General features: G+C 48.6%; 1 protein-coding gene across 4 annotated transcripts in view; it reads right to left on the reverse strand.

Moving 5' to 3' along the window:
• Positions 1-26807, reverse strand: part of MVB12B (multivesicular body subunit 12B) — a 206706-nt gene that overhangs the window by 129496 nt on the left and 50403 nt on the right. For all 4 annotated transcript variants that reach the window (XM_067743301.1, XM_067743302.1, XM_067743299.1 and 1 more), the window contains exons 3-6: positions 21713-21820; positions 16800-16896; positions 8799-8928; positions 5956-6078 (exon numbers count right to left, since the gene is read on the reverse strand). In XM_067743301.1, the coding sequence (XP_067599402.1) occupies positions 5956-6078; positions 8799-8928; positions 16800-16896; positions 21713-21820 (458 nt within the window). The remainder of the gene's footprint in view (positions 1-5955; positions 6079-8798; positions 8929-16799; positions 16897-21712; positions 21821-26807) is intronic.

Below are 26807 nucleotides of genomic sequence, written 5' to 3' on the forward strand. Positions count from 1 at the left end.
TGCTAGATCACCGCGGAGGGATGTTTCCTCTCCTTTAGGAAGAGCTATTAACCTTTCAGATGACAGCCCTGGGATGGGAGTGACGAGACGATTTCTGAGGTCAGCAAGGATCTCTGTTCTCAAAACCTGACATCGACGTGCAAAAGTTGTGACTGAATCCTGGTGTCCCTGAGTGGAAGACTAAATGCATGTGACAGATCTTCTGCCATCAAAATGCCCCATTTCCCAGAGTATCTGTCACAGATTGATAACATCCACGCAAAAAGTTAAGTACAATTATGACTGTCACTAAGAAACATCCTTCGGAACCTGTGACTGACAACTTGCTGGAAGCTGACAAATCACTGGAAGATTCCTGAACTCAAGAGCAGCGCCGCGCGCCTTATAAGGGAAGCTCAGCCCCAGCGGACGCGGGGAGGGGCTCCCGGGAGGCTGCGCCCTGTGTCTCTGGGAGGGAAGATGACATTTTCTCCAGGGGGGACAGTGTCGGTGAAGGGGCACCGCTGGAGCCCATGGCCTGAGATCTGGGGGGCAGAGTTCAGGGGGCCGCTTCTCCCTCAGGACCCCAGGCCAGCAGGAAGGGCAGAGTGGCGCTGCCGGAGCCATGGGGCCCCGCCCAGCCCTTGTCCACAGAGCTGTGAAGTGCCCGGACATCCCAGCAACCCGGGGTGCAGACTACTGGCTTCAGCTGGACTCCGAGAGCGAGCTCCTGCCTGCCCACGCTGGGACGGAGCCACGGGCCGCAGCGCGTGGGCCTCTGTGTCTCCATCTTGGGAGGGCGCCACAGTGCCACCCTGCAGGCCCTGAGCTCCGTCCTGACATCGGCTCCAGTGCGCGGGAGGAGGCCCGGCTGCAGGTCGGAGGATGAGGAAGCGCCGACAGTGGCGCGAGCAGACCTGGGTGACAGGTGCCCGTTGGAGCTCCCCGAGTCACCCGGGGCAAGGTGTCTGCGGCCCTAACGTGCAAGTCTGCTGAATCTGTGTTTCTGAGGGTGGGGCTAGGGAATATGATGCATTTCAAGAATCACTGAAGGTCTGAAAACCCAAACGCTGTTTGAATGCTGCCAGCAATTGGGTGCACATGACCTCGCAAGCCGGCTTCTTCAATGCCACGGGTTTTTTTTACCCTTGGGAAGTTCCCTTTATTAATTTTTTTAAAATGTTAAGCCCAAACCTACCTCCTTATAACTTCAACCCACCTGATCTAATTTTGCCTTCGGGGGCTCCCAATGCCCCAGCCCCACCTGGAAGCACTTCTACTTTCCCTTCTACACGGCGACCATTTAGACATTTGAAGCCAGCTGCCTCGCCTTGACTCAGATCAAAACTCAGCGATTCCTCACACTCAAGCTCAATGCTCGAGTCGGGTAACTTTGACAGGGTGGTGCATGGCAGTGGACGCGACCCTCCTGATGCCCTGACAGGCGCAGGACACCGGGTCAGGGGGCGTGCCCCACTGTGCACGCCAGGCTGCGCTCGAGGTACCCAAGCTCGTGCCCAGCCTGGCTCCTTCACGTGGACCGCTGCTAAGCCACATCTCAATTTGGTGCCCGAGCAGTTGACTTTTTGAACCTTGGGGGCCCTGTCCATTTTCGCCATCACCTTTCATCCCCTGGTAGCGGCAGGGTGCTCTGGCTGCAGAGGAGATGCGGAGCATTGATTCTGTCACTCAGCACATCAGCTCTCCCTAATGGCTCTGTGTCATCTGCACATTTGATATGCATGCCTCTGATGTCTTTATCAAGCCACGGGTTCTGCTGTTCAGCAAGCCGGGGGGAAGCAGCCCACCGGGGCCCCTCGTGGGAAGGCACAGAACTGTTCACTCAGCCACACTCTGGGGCTACTGGCACTCCATCAACTGCGAGTCCACCTGCCTCCCCGAGCTTTTCCGGACCTCGGTTCCAGCAGAAGCTGAACCTTCTCTTCCCCGCAGAATCATATGTGAGAGCCGGTGTGTGGGACAGGAGTGGGGGCTGCTCTGGCTGAAGGGGTAAGGTGCTTCCTCTGTCTGCACGTGCCCCAAGGCAGCAGCAAAGAAGCAATCGGAAAAGCCCAAATCCAGGGACCCCGATGTTTGCTCACACACACCAGGCCGACTTGCAAAGCTGAGGCCAGCCCGGGAGAGAGGTGGGGACGTGGGATCACGCCCGACGCCCAAGGCCAGGCCCACCCTGCTGATCAGTGTGTGTGAAGCGGACGGCAGAGGACGGGGCAGCGCTGGGGCCCAGGGAGAAGATGAAGGCTCCAGGTCCCCGGAAGAAGTGGCATATGCCCTTCTTCACGTGGGAAAAACTGTCAAGAAATGAGCGCAGAGACGTGTGTGTGTGTGATGAAGACTCGCTGGGTGAGGAAGAGGAGCTCTGCCAACATGTCTTATCCTGCCTTTGGCCGTGACCTTCGACCACTGTGCCCCATTCACCAGATACAGCCAAGGGGACTGCCCATCCTGAAAGGACAACGCCACATCTGGCCCCACGACTAGCATTCTCTGCAGTAACAGGGAGGAAACAGGCAGGAGGTGCTCGTTCTGAAGGGCAGTAGCGGCCTCTGGAAAGGGAAGGCAGCTCTGCCAGGACCACGAGGGCCTCAGGTGATGACCCATCGACAGAAACTCCACCAGCTGCCCCTTTTGTCTGACATAAGCTGGGGACAACAGCTCTCCAAAAAGTGACAGGAAGTTCTTTGATATACGAGTGACAACGAAAGAAATGTAGGCAGCGAACACGTTTTTAGCTTTTCAGACAGAAGCTCCGGCTCAAGAAGGCAACAAGGTCGGCTACTGGCCCTCCCTGACTCCCTTCCTTCCCCCAGGGACTGGCTGGGAAAATGGCCCGCTGCCCGCGGGGGAACCGGCCTGCCTGTCCTCCAGGCTCCTCCAAATCTGGTCAGTAGAGGGCGCTGCATCACCACACTCTCCCTCCAGCCTGGGCTTTGCAACTTGATCCCTGTGTCCACACAAAGACCACAGCTGAGGTATTTCTTATGCTTGTGGTTTAATAGTACAGGAGAAAGAAGCAGCAAAAACAAACTTGCTATTTTATGATATGATATCACCTATGTAAAAAGTACACAGAAAAATGACTTGAAGGAAATATAGCCAAAGGTTATGAGCCTTTGCTTACTGGAGATGGAATTCATTTTTTTCATTATTTTCTATACTCTGTCAGTTTTCTACAAGCTTGTATTCCTCTCATAATCAGAAAAACCTGAGGAGTCTTCAGGGACTCAGGAGCTGTCTGCGGGTGGGAGTGGAGAGGCTGCAGCCCAGGGTCTGAGGCTGTTGGAGAAGCATTTGTTGCAAAACTGAATATATGCCTGCACCTGGGCTGAGCTCTGGGAAATAAAAGGCACTAGACACAGTCCCTGCCTTTAAGGAGTTTACAACGTGAGTGAAGGTATAACGGCTGAGAAGCGCTCTGAGGGGAGAGCCTGGCACAGGCACAGGGCACTCAGGGAAGGCCTCCTGGGAGAGGCGGCATTTGCGCTGACATCTGAGGTGGGGGATGGGAGACACACCTGATGCACAGGTGTCCACGTGAGCAAAGGCACAGAAGCACCAAACAGGAAGGGGAAAAGAGGCTATTGGTTCAAAGTTTGAGGCGTGGGGACAAGAGAGAGAAGACTAATCCTGGGATCCAGACCTGGAGGCCTCCATCCTACAGGCCCACTGCAGACCCCCAGCGGAGACAAAAGCCTCATCCACTGCTCACCACCAGAGAGAAAGCCGTTAGGTTCCTCTGCTGGACAGATTGCAGGGATCTGAAGCCTCACGGAATAACACACTCCTCATTTCATAAATCTTCAGTGGGAAATTTGAAAAATCAGCATTTCTTTTTTTTTTTTTTTTTGCGGTACGCGGGCCTCTTACTGCTGTGGCCTCTCCCGTTGCGGAGCACAGGCTCCGGACGCGCAGGCTCAGCGGCCACGGCTCACGGGCCCAGCCGCTCCGCAGCATGTGGGATCCTCCCGGACTGGGGCACGAACCCGTGTCCCCTGCATCGGCAGGCGGACTCTCAACCACTGCGCCACCAGGGAAGCCCAGCATTTCATTTCTTATCAAAGATGTACAATAGGAGAACAATACGAAAACTGAAGAACATAAAAAAACCCTGATGAATTAGGGGGCTCATGTAGGTGTACAGGCCATCTGTAAATTACTGCATAGTGAGAGAGGAGAGCTTGGGACAGACAAGTGGTTTTTACTGAGAAGCATTAATGTAACATTCAATTATCCTACTGCATACTGGCTGACTTAACTCAGTCAAATTAGAATACATTTTATATTGACTATTTTGACATTTGCTTCATTTGGCAAGTAAAACAAAACTGATCCAATTTCCTTGAAGCCATTGTAAACCATAAACTGTACAACAAGAGGTTATAAAATACATAAGCCTCACAAGGCTTGTTCCCAAGCACTATCTCCAGTTCTGTGTGGCTCTCTGTGGCCTGTGTTCTCGGGTCCCCTGGCTTCACTTCCTAGAGCCCGCGCGCCCATGCTGACCGGCTAGTTTCTGGGGAGATCGCTCTTCCTGCCTTAAGTGGAGAATCAGAGCTCTTCCTTTATCTCACAGCAAGTTAAAACCTGCCCTGAGGTGGTGCCTATTTCTAGGCCCTTCCAGACCATATAATGTCAACAGGAAGCAGCTGGAACCTCTCCAAGGCGACGGGCCTGAGCTGACCCTGAGCACACGTGACGGGAACCGCAGCCTCGACGGTGCCCTGGGCAGTGAGAAAGGAACTCCAAAGTGCTACTGAGCTGTGCGAGCCTTATACTCCTAAACCAAAGACGCGCAACTCTGGGAAGCTCATCAGCTACTCATATCCCTTCACACCAAAGTGAAACTGAAAACTGTCAATACTCCTCAAGTTTCAGGCCATGGCAGGGGTAGATACGATTAAGTACCGCTCTTGGTTTGTGAAACTGTCGAGAGTGAAAAAGGCCAGACTGTCTTCTGGAGGACACCCCGAAGGACAGGCCCCGAGCTGCCGGCTCACGACTGTGCGTTCGTCCGAGGCAGCGGGAAGCCCAGCAGAGGAACAGGGCGCAGGAGACCGCCTGTAGCACCCTCTCCCCTGACTCCCGGGGGCAGGGTGTGGACCGTGGGGCGTGGGGAGGGGGAAGCACCCAGTAATGGTTTTGTCCTGTTCCTGGCCGATTTTGCGCACCTCGAACTGCCCACGCAGAAGCTCTGAGATCCGTCCTCATTTACGTCACGTCCAGCTCCAAATGGCACTACCTCACAACTTCGTACTGGTTTTATTTACTTTTGTAATTCCTTTCTCAAGCTTAGTCTATCATTGCTGTTTGTTCCCTGTCCTCAAATAATTTACTGCTAATGATGCAGAGGTTTTTGATGGGACAGAACGTGCTGAGACCACTACTGCCTCTGCTCCAACGGAAATCAGGTGCAGAGACCAGTCTGCTCACCCAAGTTTCTTTGTGGAAACAACTATTTAAAACTAACAGCCCCTGAAAAACTTCTCACTATTCTCTCCTACCCAAAGTACCTATCTCTTAGTTTGTAGCTCTTTGGGAACAGGAACAATATGGAAATGAACAAAATTACCTACCAATCCTCCTGGAGTTGAAAGAGTTGCTGGCCAAGGCAGAGAAGAAATTCCACCTTTTTCGGCCAGCACTCCCAGCAGCGTGGCTACAGGTCATGTGTCTGTGTGCGACTATGAGCTCTTTAGAATAACAAGCCCATTTTAAGTTGCATATTCTGCTATTTTAGAAGCCTGCAGAATAGGTGCAAGACAGAATGGCTTTTACGTTCATGTAACGCAAAGATTTCTAACTGGCTTTGTGAAATCTCCTCTAAAGGTATATCGCTTCTGCAATGTTTCCGCAGATACCAAGTGGAGGGGTCCTAAGACGTTACGCAGTGGGACCCAAGACCACATGACTCTGTGACATGCATAACAGAACAAGATGCCACTGACAGGGCCTCACCTGGGAAGGTTGGGGGCTGGGGTGGAAGCAGCTGATGATTGGGAAGGCGTCGTGGGTTGAGATGAGTCATGATTTCTTGGTACTCTGCCCATTCGATACCAGATCCCCATGCTGTTCAACTCCCTTTAGGAGAAAAGAGAAGTCTTCATGGCACCGTTTAACATAAAATTACCTGAGCTACAAAGCAAACCAACTCATTTAAGAGAATCACAGCCTCAGACGCCAGGGAATCGATTCTCGCCCATGAAGGTGGGTTACATCACCTCCCTTTGTGCTCTGGGCATCACAGTTCAAAGCCTAACGTGATGGCAACTGTCCCAACTCAGCAGGCCCGTCTGACGTGGCCATCTTCTTCCCCCACCCCTGGGCCTGCCTTCCTACTATATGCTATCAACATTTTCCTTGGTTCTCGGTCTGCAAAATTCTTCGTATTCCGCCATTTCATTGTGGGTATTTGTGCGATCGTCTGCTTCAAGTTCTTTGTGTGGTTGGGGCGAGACAGACAGGGCACTGGGCTGACCCGTGTGCCTAGTGTTTAGCTATGGGAAGAACGAGCCCCACCCAGCTCCATGCCGTGCCGCCCCCCTCCCCCTGCCCCCCACCTCCAGGGTAAAGCTCCTCACTGCCTGGTGTCACCTGGTGTCAGCCTCATTCTCAGGCTCAGTCTGGGAGACATCTTCGCAGAGCCCGAGGCATGTGTCCCATGAACCACCACAACTAAGGGTGGTGACAACAGGGCCCGACGGGTGCCACATCAGGGTTCCTGTTATTTGATCTGCACACACCCCCCGCAGCCCGGCCCCATGCCCCACGGTCACAAGTGTTTATGAGACAGGCATACTCGCAGGAACTGTAACAGGATTATTTTAGACACATCAACGTCCAACTGCTCAGCTGCCGCACAGAACTACACGTTGGGATGTAGAGGAAGATCATCCCTCCAAAAACCGAGAACAGCTTTGTTCAGAGCATTCTTCTGGTGGCCTCTCGGTACACCGCGGAACTGTTCTGAACCACAGCCGCGTCGTGTCAGATGGTTGATCCACTCAGCTGCACTGATTTTGCCGCCTCTCGGCATCAGGCCACAGTCAGGCCTGGGAGGAGCTGTTCCCAGTCTGACAACCCCAGACCTTTGCAAAGTAACCTGTGGAACTGTGCCCATTCTTAAGAAAAAGCGACAGAGCTCTGAACACTGAATTCTCTTTCCTTAAAAATAACACTGGAATTGTCTTCCTCTGAAAAAGAATTTTTGCCCCAAGATGAAACAAAAATATACTTTATTTAGCAATCTTTTCAAAATGATATAAAAAAAGGGATTCTAGTTTTGATTACCAAGACATATATGGTAAGAATCTATTCTTTAGAATTGTTTAAATTGGTTAAAAATTGAATCTTTTAAAGTAGCATAGTGTGTAATTTTAAAGAACTGAATACACACAGCAACTGAATCTACATAATACATGTAGTAATTATTAAACCGTTGGTTTCTTCTATTTGTATGTAAATGGCTCTTTCTAAGATACCTGAAGTATGGTTATTTTCTTACCTATTTTCTACTTCCATAATCCTGTTTCCATAATGACTTTAAACCATGTTGCAAAACAGGATTTTTGAGTGTGTAGAAAGGGTATGATCATAGAGTCCTTTTTTAAAAAAATTATTAATTTATGGCTGCGTTGGGTCTTTGTTGCTGCGCGCAGGCTTTCTCTAGTTGCGGCGAGCAGGGGCTACTCTTTGTTGCTGTGCGCGGGCTTCTCACTGTAGTGGCTTCTCTTGTTGCAGAGCACGGGCTCTAGGCACGCAGGCTTCAGCCGTTGTGGCTCGGAGGCTCTAGAGCGCAGGTTCAGTAGTTGTGGCGCACAGGCTTAGTTGCTCTGCGGCATGTGGGATCTTCCTGGACCAGGGCTTGAACCCGTGTCCCCCGCATCGGCAGGCAGATTCTTAACCACTGCGCCACCAGGGAAGCCTGAGTCCTTCTTAAGGACCACGAGATCTTGAGACAGAGAATCACATTCCATAGCTGAAGAGTCCACACAAGCTATCGTGCACCAAGATGAAAATAACCTCTATTTCTGTGACACCTGCTCCCCACGTGCTTCAAGCAAACACCGCAGCTCTATCTCTCTCTCTCTATCACCCAGTCCGTGAGCAGCCTTCAAGTAAAGGCCATGGCTTTTCAAGTAAAGAGGAGGGTCTGGGCTCAAATGAGCAAGATCCAGGAGGCTGACCTCAAAAGCCAAGTAGGAAAACGCATCCATGATGTAGGGACCCACAGGGATAAGCAAGAAGATTGCAAAGCCGGCCAGGGAGAGGCACGTGGCCAAGAGGCCGAAAACCCTCAACCACACTATTAATTTGAGAGACCCGAATTTCAGCTGACTGAGTACAATGGGTGAACACCTATTATCTTTTGGACGTCCAGCATCCCTTCATCCCTCTTCTGATCTTTACCTTCCCTCCGTATTCGGGGAGCAGCCACCCCTCATTCCCAGTGCCTGAGTTCCAATGGAGCTGACCCCACTTTCAGCTCAGACTTGGTCAATCAGAGATTGACATTTTCCTGGTAGCAGCGACAGGCTCAGGGTGCACGTGACCCCAGTGAGATCAATCAAGACCGAGGCGAATGAATTCTAGAACTTCTGAATACTGGTCAGGAGCATGGTGTCCTGAACCAGCGGCCTCCCAGGTAGGAAGGGCAGCAAGGAGAGCTCAGGCCAGGGGCTGATGAGAGGCAGACGGCTGAGCCCACGGGTCACACAGAAGGTCTCAGGACCCGGTCCCCAGGGGTGATGTGAGCACCCTCAGCGGACAGCAGAGATGAGACTGGGGCTGTTGAGACTTACCCAATGAACGTGTACTGAGGAGGGGCCTGCTTGGTCCGGCCCATGATCCGAATGTCACAAATGGCAGCTTCGGTTGAGTCCCGTGGGATGAATTTAATGCACAGCCTCTTCTTCCTAAAAGCCACTTCCTCTGAAGGAAAGGACAAGAAAAGGGATGAGTCTTCCAGAGGTGCCCACGTCTCCGTTTTCAACACCATGTCTCCTGTCACGTTCCCTTCCCGGTGGTGGAGGTGACCAGCCATCCAAGTCGCCCGAAAGAAGGGCTGGACGCAGGGCTGCAGTGGACAGGCCCAGTCACCCTGCTCTGCATTCGGGGCCTGACCCCCAACAACCCCTGCCAAGAAGGGGCCCAAGGGGCACACACACCTCTGCAAGGAGCATCCTGGAATAAACCCACGACTACAACCTGCTCGCTGCTCCAGCCATCAGATACAAACACACGGACACCCTCAGGGTCAACACATTTCACTACAGGATCTTTTTTCTTTTTCACTTTTTAAAATATTTATTTATTTATTTATATTTAAAATTTTTACTTCTTGGCCACGCCACACGGCATGTGGGATCTTAGTTCCCCGAACCAGAGATCTAACCCGCGCCCCCTGCAGTTGGAAGCGCGGAGTCTCAACCGCTGGACCACCAGGGAAGTCCTTTTTCACTTTTTATTACAGAAATTTTCAAACATTCCCCCAAACAGAGAGAACAGTAAGATGAATCCACATGTTCCCATCATCCGGTTTTAACACTGTCAGCAACGGGCGACCTGGTTTCTCCTTCCCCCACCCCCTCCAGCTTTGCTGGAGACTTACAATGACTCCCCAACACCATGTCACGTCACCCACCAAAATCTCAGTAGGTATCCATGGCAGGCTTTTTTTTTTAATTATTATTATTTTTTACCATGACTGGTATCATTCCTAACAAAACGAACAATGATTCCTTAATATCACCCAAGAGTCTATGCTCAAGTTTCCTCCGTTATCTCAAAAGTGTCATTTAACTGTTGGTTTGTCTGGACCGAGACCCAAACACCGTCTGTGCACTGCATTTCGTTGTTAGGCCTCTTCTGTTCTGTGGCAACCTCTCCACCTTCCCTTTATCTTCAGGGCACTGATAGGATGGAGAACTCAGGTCACCCCCTGCACTTCCTGTAAACCGGCAGAGTGAAAGGCTCGATTCGATTCCGATCAGGCAGGAGCACTTCACAGATGACGCAACGTACATCCGACGGTGTCACACGTGCGGCCTGGGGCTCAGCTGGGCCACCCTCGGTAGGTCCCACGGCTGTTGGTACCTCAGTTATAAAGTCCCCAACAACCATGCTCATGAGGTTTTCTCATCCCCTGATGACTGTTGCCTAGATTCATAATCTCATTAAAGTCGTCAACACAGTGATTTTCTGTCATTCCCTCTGCATTTATTAGCTGGAATTTTTCTATATAAAAAACATCTTATTTTTCAACTACCTGGTCTCCCTGAAACATGCTTTGTTACAGGAAAGGAGAGTTAAATATGTGATTCTTTTATTTATCAAGTATTAGAGTGATGAGCTGGTACCCTAGCAACTGCCGAAGGTGAACCACCACCCACGTGTGTTTTGTTTGTTCATTTGTGGTTTTTAAACATGACTTTCAATCAACTGCAGCCATTCAGTACATGAGTCGGATAGATCTGGGGTGAAATTCCAACTCCACCATTATCCAGAACCATAATCTTAGGCAAGTGACTTAATTTTTCGGTAAAAGGGAGTTAATGAAACCTGAGGCCATAGGGACACTGGGTGGATGAAATGTGATGACGCATATGCTTCCCTTAGCCCCGTGCCTGGCACACAGTAAGTGCTCAGTAAAGAACAGCCATGGGGCTTCCCTGGTGGCGCAGTGGTTGAGAGTCTGCCTGCTAATGCATGGGACAGGGGTTCGAGCCCTGGTCTGGGAGGATCCCACATGCCGCGGAGCAACTAGGCCAGTGAGCCACACTACTGAGCCTGCGCGTCTGGAGCCTGTGCTCCGCAACGGGAGAGGCCACAACAGTGAGAGGCCCGCGCACCGCGATGAAGAGTGGCCCCCACTTGCCACAACTAGAGAAAGCCCTCGCACAGAAATGAAGACCCAACACAGCAAAAATAAATAAATTAATTAATAAACTCCTACCCCCAACATCTTCTTAAAAAAAAAAAAAAGAACAGCCATGGATGTTCTTACCGTTATTTTTTTATTTTTATTTTTTGCGGCATGTGGGCCTCTCACTGTTGTGGCCTCTCCCACTGCACAGCACAGGCTCTGGACGCGCAGGCTCAGCGGCCATGGCTCACGGGCCCAGCCGCTCCACGGCATGTGGGATCTTCCCGGACCGGGGCACGAACCCGCGTCCCCTGACTCTCAACCACTGCGCCACCAGGGAAGCCCCTCACCGTATCATTGTAAGTAAGCCTCTGGCATACAATTTGTGTCAGTGTTTGCCATTGATTTTCAAGACCTTTCAGTTCCATGGCAGGAAATAAGCACATTTAAATCAGGGAGCAGGATAAAGAGGGGAGTGCAGTCCTGCTGCTGGTCTTGATTTTTACCAAAGGGGAGATTAGAATTAGGTGCTGACATTTTGGGGGAACCAGATGGAAACTCAGAAACTTTGTGGGTTCTTTTCCTAGTGAGGAAACTGAGGGCTAGACCAGATCTACCAGCTATGAGTAATAATACTGGATACTGAATCCAGACCCCAAATATCGTATCCAAGAAGGCCGGGGTGGTAACTGGGGGTAAACTGTCCACAGCAACCCTGCAGCTTCAAAAACTATGAGCTCATAAGATCAGGCCTTTGAAAGTGTGAAGGAGGAGAGACCTTTCCTCAAAGTAAACTATGATGCAGGTCTTTTATGCACTTGCTCTGCCAGCTGCTCTTTGCTCCATTCTTCCATCTACAGCAAACTCGGGGTAAGAGATGGAGCCACTAATTACACATGCTTACACGGGCCTGACTTTAAGCAAACATACAGAGTCCACAGAAATGTGTTCAGTCACGCTAATGAACACAGAGAAAGGACACAGCACTTTACTAAAACAAACAGTCTTCCAGTTTTTTAAGTGCTATAGAGATTGCAACAAACCGTATTTTAAATTAATTACAGGAGTCTCATCTTTCTGGCTGATTTTATAAAATCAGGACCCTAAACGCTCTCAAACATCACAGAGCTGACCACAGGTTTATCTGGTCAGCTTGAGCTCACCTGTCCCTGGGTAAAGGCTCCAGGAATGACCGCATGACCTTAAATGAATAGGCGACCCTAAACTCACCCTTCCTTGTGTGATAAGACACTTGTTGGAGGTGCCAGGACCCGACCTCAGAATGTCCATGGGGCAGCAACCAGTGCACCCCCAGTCATGGTGGGGGGACTTCCCAGAATCACTGGGGCCCCACGGAAGCTAGACCAGGACTCAGCCCTGGGCCTCCTCGCTCAACTGGTTCAACAAATTGAGAGGAAAATGCAGAATGGGAACTCCCTTGGTTCTATAGTATATCAATATACAGACATTTTAAGCCACTTAGTTGTCAAAAACGAACGACAATGCAAATTTTAAAACTAAGAAAAACACAGGGGAAAAGTAGGAAATTAATACAAAAAGTCTACAAGGCAATTTTAGCTCTTAAAGAGACCATTCATATAAGAACAAGCAAAAGCAGCAGGCAAACACGTGAAAATATTCAGTTTTGCTAATAAATAATAAGTGAAAATTAAACAAAATTAGAGAGTAAAACTAAATAAAAAATGTAAAACCTATGCTGGCAGGCCGGTGGAAAACAGGTACAAGCCGCGATCATTAGTGGCCACATGAACTGGTTTTCCTGGAAGTTAATTTGGCCTCAGAGGATAATAAAGCTTATCTTTATTGAGCCCATCCTCTGATCAAGGCACTGTGTATGGCAGGTACCTTAGGTGATTCAAAGATGAATTAAACACGGATCTTGCCCTCGAAGAAAGTAAGTAGCAAAACATGAAGAAAACAGGTAAATATTCCCCCCATTTGAGACAACTGAGGCCCGGGAGGCTGAAGTCATTTGCCCAGGGTCCCTCATTTGTAAGTGGCAGAGCCAGACTCAATATTAGGTGAGTCTGACTGCAGAGCCCAAGTTCTTCCCATGATGCCTGGTGCAGTCTGTCCTAACAGAGGTAAAGATGGGAACTCGGGAGCAGAATCGACCACTCCCTTTGGCTTCCCACCACTGTTACTGGCATTTGCTTACTCTCCTCCCTCCCTTCAACATAGGTGTGCTGTGCCAGGCAGGTGAAAAGCAGTAAAGAAGGCAGATGGGGACCCTGACCTCCAAGTGATTATAGCCACCCGCTAAACTGAGCTCCTTGTGGGTTCTTTTCCTAGGCTCATCTTTATATCCCAAAGCCTGCAGTGCCTACAGTAGACACACATCCATTGTGGCTGACTGTGGAGAGGACAGAGAGCTTGCTTCAGACTCACATCTAGGGATCAGAGGCTGTTTCACGCAGTCTTGAGCTCAGCCTTGAAAGACATGGGGTGTGGATATTCAGAGTTGACGGAAGGGGCCTTCAGGCCAGGAAAACAACAATGCAAATACGTGGAGTCCGAAAAGAAAGGAGCATGAAGACGGCACAGTAAGTGGCTCGGTCTGGGTAAAGCATGGGGTGCTTGAAGGTAAGAAGTAGGTTGCAGAGCAGGGGTCCCGAACTCCCGGGCCACGGACCGGTACCGGTCCTCAGCCTGTTAGGAACTGGGCCGCACAGCAGGAGGTGAGCGGCGGGCGAGCGAAGCTTCATCTGCCGCTGCCCGTCGCTGGCAGTGCCGCCTGAACCATCCTCCCCTCCCCCCGACAAAAACTGTCCTCCACGAAACCAGTCCCTGGTGCCAAAAAGCTTGGGGACCTCTGCTGTAGAGGAAGGTCGGGAGCAGGCCGTTGAGGACACATGACCCAGCAGCCTCAAGTCCTTGGAAACGCATCACAAGGAAATCATTCAAAATCTATACATGTTCAAACTGATCTACAGATTCAACACCATTCCTATCAAAATCCCAGCTGGCTTCTCTGCAGAAACTGACTGATGTTAGAAGTCACATGGAAATTTGAGGGACCCAGAATAGCCAAAATCATCCTGACAAAGAAGAACAAAGTTGGAGGACTCACACCACTTGGTTTCAACACCTGCTACAAAGCTCCAGTAACCAAGGCTGGAAAGACATATATAGATCAATGGAAGAGAACTCGGAGACCAGAAACAAACCTTCATGCTTACAGTCAATTGGTATTCAACAAGGATGCTGAGACAATTCAACGGGGGAAAGAACAGTCTTTTCAACAAATGGTGCTGGAACGACTGGATACTCACATGCAAAAGAATACATGTGTTTAAATCAACTATACTTCAATAAAAAATTAAAAAAAAAAGAACAAATCTGAACCCCTATCTTGCACCATTCACAAACTTTAACTCAAAATGCATCAAAGACATAAATGAAAGAGCTGAAACTATAAAACTCTTAGAAGAAAACACAGGCATAAATCTTGGTGACCTTGGATTTGGCAATGGTTTCTTGGGTATGATTCCAACAGCATGAGCAACAAAGGAAAAAAACCCAGATAAATGGAACTCCACCAAAATAAAAAACTTTTGTGTTTCCAAGGATAGCATCAAGAAAATGGAATAACTGTACATCAACTATACCTCAATTTAAAAAAAGAAAAAAAAGTGAAATGAAAACCCATAGAATGGGAGAAAATTTTTGCAAATCATATAACTGATAAAGGACATATCAAGAATATATTAAAACATTTTTACAACTCAATCGTAAAAAGAAAACCCAATTTTAGATGGGCGAAGAATTAGAATAGCCATTTCTCCAGAGAAAATTACAAATGGCTAATAAGCACATAAAAAAATGTTCAACATCATTAGCCATAAGGGAAACACAAATCAAAACCACAATGAGAGACCACTGCATACCAGCTAAGATGGTGAGAACTAAAAAGAATGACAATAACAAGTGTTGAAGATGTGGAGAAACTGGAACCCTCAAACACTGCTGGCTGGAATGTAAAAGGGTATAGCTCCCTTGAGAAACAGTTTGGCAGTGTCTCAATAAGTTAAGTATGGAGTTACCATATGACCTAGCAATTCCACACTTAGGTATATACCCAACAGCAATGAAAACATATGGCCACACAAAAGTTTGTGCATCCGTGTTCAAAGCAGCATTATTCATAATAACCTTAAGTGAAACAACCCAAATATCCATCAATTGAATGGATAAGCAAAATGGTACATCCATATAACAGAATATTACTTGGCAATAAAAAAAGGAACGAAGTGCTGACATGCTACAACATGAACCTACCTTGACAACATTATGTTATGTGAAAGAAGCCAGACACAAAAGACTACAGATTATACAACTTCATTTATATGAAATGTTCAGAATAGGCAAATCTATATGGAAAGTAGATTAGTGGTTGCCTAGGGCTGGCAGGGGGCTAGGGAGGAGAGGACTAGGGAGAAATGGAGAGTGACTGCTAATGGGTACGGTTTCTTCTGGGGTGATGAAACGTTCTAAAATTGATTGTGGTAAGGGTTGCACAGCTCTGCGAATATACTAAAAACCACTGGATTGTAACTTTAAATGGGTAAATTGTATGGTATGTGAATTATACCTCAAGAAAGCTGTTATCTCCAAACTCCAATACATAAATATATAAAATCTATTGGTAAAAGGTGCTTAAACACATGCTTTTACAGAGTGGCACTACGGTTAAAAGTGTGGGGCGTCACGCTTGTGTGTGTAATCTAGTCATTCCCCCACTTCTAGATGTGTAACCTTGGATAAGCTCTTTAATCCCTAAGTAGTTACTGTGCCTCATTTTTCTCATATGTGAAATGGGTATAATAATACCCATCTCCAAATAGGGGTCTTACTGAAGATTAAATGAGATCAGGTATGTAGAGCATTTAGCATAAAGACGTACTAAATACCAACTATCACAATTATTAGCTAATACACGTCAGTAACAAACAAAAGCAGCCCAATGTCCAAAAGTGAGGAGACTATTAAGAAAAGTAGGCTACACAATGGAATTCACTTGTTCCATTAAAATAACAGCTATGTGGGGATCTGTGTAAATATGGAAAGTCTGGTCTATAAGAAATGCTTGCAAGAAAACAGCAAACAAATAAAAAAAAAGTAGGTCCAAAATGGGGCTAACTACGGAAAAATAAAGTATGTGGGACAAAAAGTGAAATGCAGAGTTTCATAAATGGATCATGTGTCATAAAGAAAGGATTCTCTGTATTTGTTTTTTATTTACTGCATCACTGTCGTGGATATCCTAACATTGGTCACAAGTAATTTAAAGTAAAACAAGTTATAGCACATCAAAATGAGGAGGCTCAACTACCCAGGTTTCCAGCTCTATTTAATAACTGGCGAGCACGACAAGAACCTCGAAGTGCCCCAGGATCCTGAAGAAGCTTCCGACGTGTCAGCCACTCACTTCCGCTCTGTGTTGCTCAGGGATCAGAGTCTTCCCTCAATTTCGAATCCTGAGGACTCTAAGTTGCAGTCTTTCTGGTTCTGACTTTTCTTTGTGCTCCAAGAGCCAAAAATGGGGCTATTACTGCCCTTGTGTTCCCTGCGTGCTTTTGGTTTTTTCCTTTTGCTTCTGGGTCTCATGCCAAGCTTGGCTTCAGCAGCACCGGAGAACGGGCTAAGGACAAACTATAACCGGTTTCACTGTCCCCTTCCTGAGTGAGCCGATTCAGCAGGGAGCACCGTTCTGCTCATTTACATGCCGCTACCCAGAACACTGAAAACTCCTTGGAGAACCAAGTCAGGCATATGTCAAAAGCAGCAGGGTTTATTTGGGGCACGCAGTAAGGCCTCCTAAAACGTTTCCGAAGAAGAATGCACATAAAAATGTCTAAAAATATACCTGAAGGAAGAAAATTCTCATCATGACGAGAAGTAGTAAGGGGTGACTCACGTGTGTCTACCGTCTCCTGAATTGGGATGAAGCCGACAGGCAGAGTGTCCTTGATGTCGATGAGCTTCATGTCCACTAACACGTTCCCTAAATGGCTCTTGGGAAGAAAGAAGAGAGAGAGATGATTAATCGGAACACGCCTGCAGTGGGTTTGCCATCTTGGCTTCAAAACGTGTATGTAACACAAGACTCGCGAAAACGCATATCTAACACAAGACTCGCGCCGCTTCACGACAGCAGGTTAATTACAGTAGGTGTCATTTAATGCTCCCTAGCAGTTACACAGGGACTCTGGGGGCCCCCGGGGAGGAGTTTCATCTGCAGAACCTCAAAGCCACTCACTCAGCTGATCCCTGAGCATCAGCTCTTGGGGTAGCAGGTTTAGAAAGAGCACATTCCTGGGGTGGTCGCTGCACAGGGAGAGCTGCATCTCAGCCTAACAGAGAACCAGTCACACTCCTAAGTGATCGCCCGTCTGCATATTGACACACATTTCGGGGGCTACACACATTCTGTAAAACCCCACGAATCATAAACTAAGACACAGTGAAAAGCCCTGCTGCCTAATATTACACATCTTCTAAAATGACATGCACAAGGGCCTATTATAGCTTCTACTTAGTGGTAGTGCACGGGGTCCACAGTGCGCAGTTTCCGTAACCAGTGCAAAAGTATCTTCGAAGACAGCACGCCATCCTGTAATTGCAAGAGAGAATTCTCTGCAAACGCACTGGCACTCACAGCCCACATCTCAAGTTGGAAACAAGCTCTAAAGCGATCTATCCTACAACTTAGATATGTGGGTCCACCTCGGAGATTTCATTAAATTCTTCAGTTAAAAAAAGAATGATGCCTTCTGATCCCAATCTCTCCTGTCAGGATACTAGCAATGCACTTGGAATGCTCACCTTCCAGAAGCATCTCATCCCCACAAGTCCCCATGAGCACACTCTCAGTTTACCTGTTCTGCGCTCCCGGACGAGCCCACCACCTTGCCCCGCACAGCAACTCCTCAGGCGTCCTGCTCAGAGAAGGGCGTGCCCCTCAGTCTCCGTGCCGCACCCCATCCTGCGCAGTGCCAACACCATCCCTGAAAGCCAATCAGGGAACTCCTATCATCTGAACTCTACGCTATGTCCTCTCTCGGCACTCGCAATTTTCCTTCATATCAATTTATAATGACATATTTGTGAGGTTTTTATTTAGTATCTGCTTCCCCACTAGAGTTTGAGAGCCATCAGGACCAAAACTATCTCTGCTACTACTATATATCCAAGCCTAGCATAGATCTGGGCACACAGTAGGTGCTCAATAATTATCTGCTGAATAAATTAATGTTTTTTGGTACATTTTTAACTGGGCGGGCCACTCAGAACCAGAAATCAAATTGGATTTGCTTGGATGATGAATCTAAACCATATCAATAGATATATTAAAAGTATATTTAATAAATGTATTATAAACCAAAAGTACACAAATGAAATAAATTCTTGAAATTTAGCCATGAAGGTCAAAATGTCAAGTGTAAACTATGACCAGTGTTTTTTCGGCACTGTGGTCACAAAACCGTTTCTCTAGAAATACGGTATTTGCCGAGGATTTAATATTATTACATTTCAGGTGGCTGGGTCTCAGGAAGACAATGCACAGATCAGCGCAGCAAGTGGAAAGCGGAACCCTCACTGCTGCGGAATAAATCTCTGACTGTGGAGGAAGGGTCTGAACCATTAACCCAACGCGCAGGCATCAGCTGCCTTCAGAATCACCTGATCTAATCGATCATAATTTTTTTTCATGGCAGTTGCTTTTCCATGTCATCACTGTTTTCTGCATTGAGAAATTAACAACCGGGTATGTTTTCCTGCCCCATAGATGGACGGGTGTTCATCAATATCCTTCTCAAACGTCTTCTACTTGACAAGTTGGGTTTTACAGAAGTCAACTGCAAACCACTTAGCGACCTCACACTCCACACTCTACAAATGTCCCTGATCATAAAACCAGAACATCGGTGGTGCAGCCATGAAAAAAAGCATGAAAAAACCCCTCCTGTGCATATGGAACGGGAGCCTGCACTGTCAGAGCTTCCCGCAGCCCAAGTGTGGTCCCTCCGTGCAGGGGCTGCCACTGCACCGGGTTTAATACAGAAAGTCTGCCACACCATTAATTTTGCTTGTTCCTCTCCCCTCCCCATCCCGTGCTCTCTTTCATTTCCTCCTCATAAATATGAAGAACGTATTCCCAATCCTTGTTGAGCAAATGATTCATGCCAAAAGCCCAATATGCACTGACTCAGGGTATTTATATTGTCTCTGGTAGCCAGTATTTGCTAGTATACTGTAATTATTTTTGACAACCTTGCATTTAAGGTAGCCACAGATAACCAACTTAATATTCAAATGTTCATAAATTCTTCTGTTTAATATCCTCCCTACCTAATCTATGTACATTATTATTACAGGTAATGCAGAAAGTACAGGGCATGAAAAGTGCAATTAATCTCAATCCTTCCCCAGGAAGCAATGTCACTCCAAAGCCAGGTTTCTGTATTAATAGCATTATTGGGGGAAAGGAATTTAGGTTCCAAAGGAGTCTCCACAAACTCCTACACAGCGAGTCTCAAGTCACCTAATTAAGAATCTGTCCAGTCTTGAGATTCCACATCCCTCCTTTGCAGTTGTAAAAAATTGTCATGCAAAGTCTTGGCTCTGACAGCAGGGCCGGGACAGACCGGCTGTAACATTAAAATATGCCTTATTCCTGCTCTAATCCTGGGCTGGCAAGTGGGCCCCTGCCACCCCTTCAGCTGTATCCCTCTGGATCTCACTATAGGACCCATTCTTTCTTTTTCTGAAAATAAAATGCACCTAATTTCCTTACTGCCTCAAAAGAGGGGCAGAGGATTCTCCCACTGCCCTTGTCCTCATCTTGCATCCCCTCATCACACCCACCTCCCCACGTCTGCCCAGCCCTCATGGAGCAAGACACGCATAGTAGGCACTCAAGGAACATCTCCTGAACGTTCGACAAATGTTGACTAAATCGGTGTATTTTCTATCATCCACTTACCCGTGACGCCTAAAATTAACAAGCCCCAGGGACTTCTCTCTATCATTTTGAGACCTGTCATTGTCCCCACTCCAAGGGATCAGGGGCTCTTCTGGCCTAGAGTACCGACACCCCACGGCCTTCAAGGAAATGCAACAAAAACAGAAATCAAAAATGACCAACGAGATCGTAGCTGTCCTTTGCAGCCACGGTCTCCTCTTCAGTAGGAGAGGCTGAGGCTGAGTGGAGACCAGGAGTGAACACATGAAACCACCAGGAAGAGTGAGGGTGTGAACAAGATGCTCAACCCTCAGGAGCTGGTCCTCACAGCCCTGAGCGGCAGTGAACACACGGACCTTCTGCAGAAAGGGTAGCCAGTGGGCAGAAAAGAGGTGACAAAAGCTAAGAATACGACTAGTTTCAAAAAAGGTTTAGGTAAGCTCCAGGGACAAAGGGGACAAGAGTGACCTGTACGTGGATGTGGACGCAGGAGGGAAGGATGGGGCCAAGGGGGCACTACCCCTAAGATCACGAGTCCCACGTCTGGAAGGGCAACCCGGCCTTCAGACCTGTTCCTGGGGTCTCCTCGGCTGCACCGTGACATGAGGGACCTGCTCAGACCCACCGCAGGCTCACCTGCCAGGACTTTCCCCTACTCCACCAGAAACTCCGTTCTTCACAGCAAGCATGTATTACTCTCATCATTAGTGGGAAAAAATTAAAGCAATGAGTTCTCCCTGAGTCTGTTAGGAATCATTTTCCTAACAAAGACTTACCAACAAACAACAGGAATGGCTGGTGGAAGAGAGTGCGGGCCAGAGAACTGTGTGACTGTCCACAGCCAGCAAATGCTGCAGGGACGCACGAAGACCGTGATAGGACCACGGGGCTGTGGGGTTTGTGATGGAGAGAAAGACCGTTGCCTTTCCCCTTCCATGCTTCTGAATGGGGATGTTTGAACCTGATTTTTTCTTTATAAATCATGGACATGTATTACTGTTATAATAAAATTTATAAAAATATTTCCCACCCAATTTTTTTTTTTTTTTTTTTTTTTTAGCATTCAGGCCCAAAATAAAATGTCACCTTAAAAATGAAAATCTGACTGCTCCCTATTTGGAGTTAGGGAAGACAGGTGGCCTTGGACAAGCATGAAAACTCCCTGATGTCAGAAAGGAGCTAGTACTTCGAGAGCCTGTCTGAGGACAGAAGTGGCGTATGTGCAGAGGGCCCAGGACAGGTCTCACACAGGTGGACACTCACGAAAGCCACTTCTCTTCTTTCTAAGCCACCCATTAGAATACTTTGTTGGAAGAGCTTTAGTAGACGTCTTTAAAATTTCCTGATTTATGGGCTTAAGTATTAAACATCACAGTAAAAGAAATCTGCCTGGGTGGTGGATACCTACCTGCAGAAACAATGAAATGTCATATGTCAGAAGACTCGGGGAGAAAGTTAACAAGGCCATGTCTGGGGGAGGGGTGACTGCGTGGCATCCTTCTAGCTATGCTCCCATCTGTTGGTCAGCTTTAAATCCAGCTCCCCTGGAAGACACTTACCTCCGTACTACCCTGTGATTTGTTACTTGGAGGAAAGGCAGGCAGACAAGAGCTGTGAGAGAAATCTCCTAGTCTCCTTCGGAGAACACGTTTTAATGGAATTCACTGTACACTTGGGTATGTGGTTAATAATACTGTTAATAAATGAAACACAGCACAGGCTGCTGATTCTACCCCCATTCACTAAAACCACAGATAAATTAACATAGTGATGAAAATAAACCACAACCCAAAAACGAGGAGATTTCAAACAGGAATGTAAATGACTTGTGCTCACTTAGCAAACAGAAAACCACTAAGACTTACATTTTCTTTGGAAAATGATCTTGTGAAACACAGGTATCTGGTAACCTTGGATTTAAATAAGCCGTCTTTCCAGAGGTCAGCATCCACACCATCTGCTGTCTGTGCAACCTACACCAAAGAGATGGAGAAAAGGACAGCAGGTGAGGCAGGATGCAGCCGAGGGCGTGTGTGAGCAGCTTCTTCGTACCTGCACCAATTAACTCCAGCCTGGACTCGTGCGGCATCTCATTAGTCCATTTCATGAGGCCCTGGGAAGAGATTTTCCAAGAGGGGTAAAGGGAGAGTGTGAAAAATAACAACTTCTAAAAATACTGTCCCTGGGGAAGCCATTGATTAAAGACACCCTGACAAAAGTGGTTCTAATGAGAAAAGAGCAAATTTTGTTGTCATGGACCAAGAAGGGATTGGAGAAGTCAGCAAATTAAGTTGCTCATTACCACTTACTCGGGGGATAGTACAGGGTGCAGAAAAAAGTCCAATGGGGCGTGAAATGCCACCTGAAAGGGGCACCGCCCGCCGTGAGCCTGGCACAGCCTCCTGCTCCGTCCGGGACCCGGGCCGGCCAGGGGCTGCCGTCACTGGGACTCTGCTGGGCGCTGGGGGGTGGGTGGGGAGCTGGGAGATGCACTGTTTCTTCTCGGCACAAGCTCTGCGAGTGGTAGTCAAGGTCGGAAACTGTAGCATGATAGGAAAATTAAAAAAGACTCAGCTGCTTGTTTATAGTCTGAAGAGCCATCTTCTCGTATTCAGCTGCAGAAATTTTCCTCTAAGCAGCATTCAAGGATGAAGCCGGCCTTGATTTGAGTCTTACAGGACCTGTGCATGGGACTGCGGGGCTGGGGCTAGTGGGAAGCGTTCACAAGGACACGGGAGAGGAGACGGAGGCCGGCCAGGATGCGCTCTCCCCATTCTCTCCAAGATACTCATTAACGGACCATCAGGGCCTGGGCTGCTTCCTCCCTCAGCGGCCTAACAGGTCAGAGGATTAATCGACCTCCCACATCCCGGCTGGACCCCAATGGGGGACCCCCCGGAAGACTGGGAGCAGTGCCCCTTTGGGGATGAGCTCTGCAGCCACCACCCCTGCCCCTGCCAGGGCACTCGGGGCATCTCCCTGCTCGTCCTTCTGAGGCTTAGACTTTGGGAAGCCGTCCTTGATCTGACAAGCTCCAGGCCGTTCTCACAAACTGCTGAAAGCACCTCCCTTCTTTACACAAAATGCCCCTGAGGCAGCCCCATCCCGTGTCCACACTGCACAGGAGGCCCACGACCTCGGACTGTCACATGCGCAGGGCAGGGGGGTGGGGGTGGCTCCACTGGGATGGTCCCCAGAGCCCCGACGGCCACGCTCTCTGAGGGGCCTCTGGAAAGCCCAAAGGCCAACTGGCAAAAGAAAAATGCCTTCTTTCAAACCCAAGGATCGTAAGTTAGCAAGTGCAACAAAGGGAAAAGAAAGGTTCTTATTCTAAATACGCAGATATGTTTGACCTGAAATCTGAAGGAGGGGTGGTATGGGGACAATCTCAGGGAACGTCTGCTCCAAGTATGTCACCCTCACAGAAAGAAACACGACGGAACAGGATCAGGCCCTGTCCGCATCTCCCCCCGAAACGGTCATACATGAAGTTTCTCGGAAAACATGAAACTGGAAGCAGCGGCCCCAGCTTCCCACTCCCAAGGATCCCTTTTGCTTTGTTTTCTCCCATGGGTTCCATGTTTGAAAGATTTTTGTTTCCCAAACTGTACTTTTATTGTATTTCCTCAGTTCTAAGATGTAGTCGTTTGGGAATCACCCGTGGATTTAAAGAACACTCCTTCAGGAAAAAAGAAATATCATATCAAAATGCACAAACCTATTTTAAGATGCATCCTAATTTCAGAACCATTAAAATGTGAAAAGATGCTATAGGAACAAAGAAATAAGGGAACCTATGTGGTTTCTCTATAATAAATGCATTATTTTTGATAAATTTTTAAAAATAGAGAGACTGCAGAACACTCAAAGGCTGTGGGACCACAGGCTGGGACTCAGAAGGAAGAGAGCTGTGTCCAACCTCCCGCGGAAAAGGCAGGCGGTTCAGAAGGGCTTTCCAGGCTACTGGAAATTCCACTGAGGGGTGTTATGCACCCTAAGTCAAGGCTATTGTTTCCAGGGTTTGAAAATGATGATCCCCTCCTCTCACCCACTGCTAGAATTTTCCCTTTTCTGAATGAGAAGACACCTTGGTAGGATAAAGAGGCTGGCGCAGGAGTGCCAAGGGAGAAAGCAGGCAGTGGACCTGCTCCCTCCTCAGAGGCCCCCTTCTCTCCTTCTCATTGTGGCAGTTACAGTCCTCCAATCCACTCCTGAGAAACATTCAACACAGACATCCAAAGTCCCAGCTTTGCCCTGAGGCCACGACTCCTTTGCAATGAAGTGAAAATGTGTATTGCCCTCCAACCCCAGCCAAGGGGAGGTGTGGAGGGAGGTGAGGGTGAGAGGGAGGAAGAGGGAGAGAAAGAGAGGGGGCGGGGGAGTGTGAGAGTGTGTGTGTGTGTGTGTGTGTGCGCGCGCGCGCGCGCGCGCACACGCGCATGTGTATCTGGGCAGAGCGCAGCTGCCCACAGCCTGGGGCCCGCAGGCCGGATCCACACTGGCGGCCGGCTCCACTGCTAAGCAGGGAGTGGGAAGGCCCGGGCCTGGCTCCCAGCCGGACTAGGGAAGTGGCCCTGGTGTAACAACCTGGGCCTTCGCAGCCCTGCCCTCCATGGAGCGATAAGAAGTACCCAAAGCTTCTTTACAACCCAGGCACGTAAAGGTGCTGTCTAACCTAAACTCTTCCCATCCCAAGTTAGATGAGCTACAAGGTAAATGTGGCAGGTGGCTACATGGGCGCGCCTGCAGAAGTTCATGTCTAAACTCTGCCCTTGTGAGCTCAGTCCTGAGTCCCAGGATGGGAGGCTGCAGGGGGAGGAGGAAGAAGTGCTCTAGGCACAGCAGACCCCAACCTGACACCCCAATGCTTAAGCAAGCCCCCTACCCTGAGGGCGCTGCGGGGACAGAGGGGATAATGCATGAGGCGTGCCTCAGTGCCCACTCGGGACCCCCACAAAGACAGTGCCAACAGGTCCACGCTAAACATGAGGAGTCTGCTCTGAGAGCAAAACAGATATTTAAAGTGATACCACGCCACGTCAGGATTCGAAAAGCCCTGCACTGTCACCTCGGGCTCCGCTCCAATCTCTGGTCCTCTGGGATTCCTTCCCCATCTCTGGGACCGGACCTGGTCTTCAGACGCATATCAGGTACCTGCCTGATTAACGTTTACCTGCCCCTACTGCCCCGCCACTGGACTAAAGCTTCACCAGGACGAGGACGATGCCTGATGGCCGTTTATGCCCTGCACTAAGCATACTGCCTGATACATATGGGCTCCACCAAAACTTGCTGACGGAATGAATGAAAGAATCAGCCGGTCAATCTGGAGCAAAGCGTGAAACACCAAGGACCGTGCGGCTCCTGGAGTGACGCAATAAGAATTCGAAACAATGAAATTCCCAGGACTTAATCCCTTGAACTGAGTGTATGTATCCGCTTCAAAATCACCACTCTGCGGCCACATCCCCATTTCAACAATAAGGCCACTTATTCTTTCGGTTCTTATTTGTACCCTGCCCTGTTCCCCAAATGACTAGAATATGTCCAATGCTGTTGCTGGCTGCAGCGCCCCCAGAGTGTCTGTCACAGGGCTTCTCACACGCTCACACTCACATACACTCTCCCACTCACACCCTCATACCCTCCCCCTCTCTTTCTCGCATCTTCTCCGGTACGAGGAGTAGGTGGGCAGTGACAGAACGGACACGTGGGTTTATCTCTCTTCTCTGCCAATATTCTTCTAAGATGACAATCAAAGTGGAGGAAGTATTGGGGCCACTAAAATAAAGTGCAAGAGAGGAGTACAACACGAGAGAGATGCCATCGGGTGTGTGGAGGTGTGGGAAGTGGACGGTCTGGGGTGTAGCAGAGTGGAGGCGGTGACGGAGGCCCCAGGGCCCCGAGCCACCAGATACTCCTAGGATGAGGGTGGAGGGCCTGGAGGTGGGTGGGTGCGAGTTTAGGGCTGAGGCAGGCAGACAGAAACAGGCCTATACACAAAGCCATTAGACTCCCAGATCCCTACCCCTGTTTCAGAAGTATTTTCTGCAGAAACGGGACCAGTAGGGCTCAGGGCTCCAGAACACCAGACTGATGGGGAAGGAGGTGAAGGAGGAAGTAAGACTCCAGAGTGAAAGGAGGGGGTAACTATGCACAGTGACTGGTGACTGAATGGTGGCCCCCGCCAGGCTCACCCTCCTTCCTGCTTCTGGTACCTCGGCAGCCAGGTGTACCCTCTAAATGCTGGAAATTAAAGGATGCATCTCTGGAGAAACTAAAGAGTTCCAGAGAGAGGACCAGCACCTACAGGCTCTGTGGCCTCTGTTATCGAGGCCAGCTCCCTGCTGCATCACCCACTGTGCAGCCCGCAGGTCATCAGGCCTTACCCCACCGCGGGGCTCCGACCCCAGGAGCTAGGGCCTCACTCCTACCTGACAACAAAGGGTCACCAGGCATCGGGGGGAGTCTCAAATATGAAAGACAGGGCTCAAATTATTAGGAAAAGGGGAACTTGAAAATAGTACAGATAATATGAGGAAACAGTGAAGGCTAAGGAACAACCAACCAACTCTATAATCAATATCTTCAGAGGGATGAGTGACTACATTGCAACCACCGAACAAGAACAGAATAATGTGAAAAACATTTTAAAAGGAACAATTGAAGACAATGTAAAGAGCTTAGACATAAAAAACTTACGGCTAAAATAACAAATTCAAAAAATATATTGGAAGAGAAAGTTGAGGAAATCTTCCAGAAAGTAAAATACAAAGATGAAGAGGTTAACTAGAGGGGAAAAAAACTAAGAAAACTGAAGAATCAATACAACATCCAATTAATGAAATTTCCAGAAAGAGAAATAAAAAAAGGAACAAAAGGTGAGCCTCCACCTTAAAGTGGTCCTGAGAGTTCTAGCACAGTGAATAAAAAAGCCCCACCCCAAAGCAAAGCAATGGA

Source organism: Pseudorca crassidens, chromosome 7 (genome assembly GCF_039906515.1).
Source record: "Pseudorca crassidens isolate mPseCra1 chromosome 7, mPseCra1.hap1, whole genome shotgun sequence".
NCBI classification, from domain to species: Eukaryota; Metazoa; Chordata; class Mammalia; order Artiodactyla; family Delphinidae; genus Pseudorca; species Pseudorca crassidens.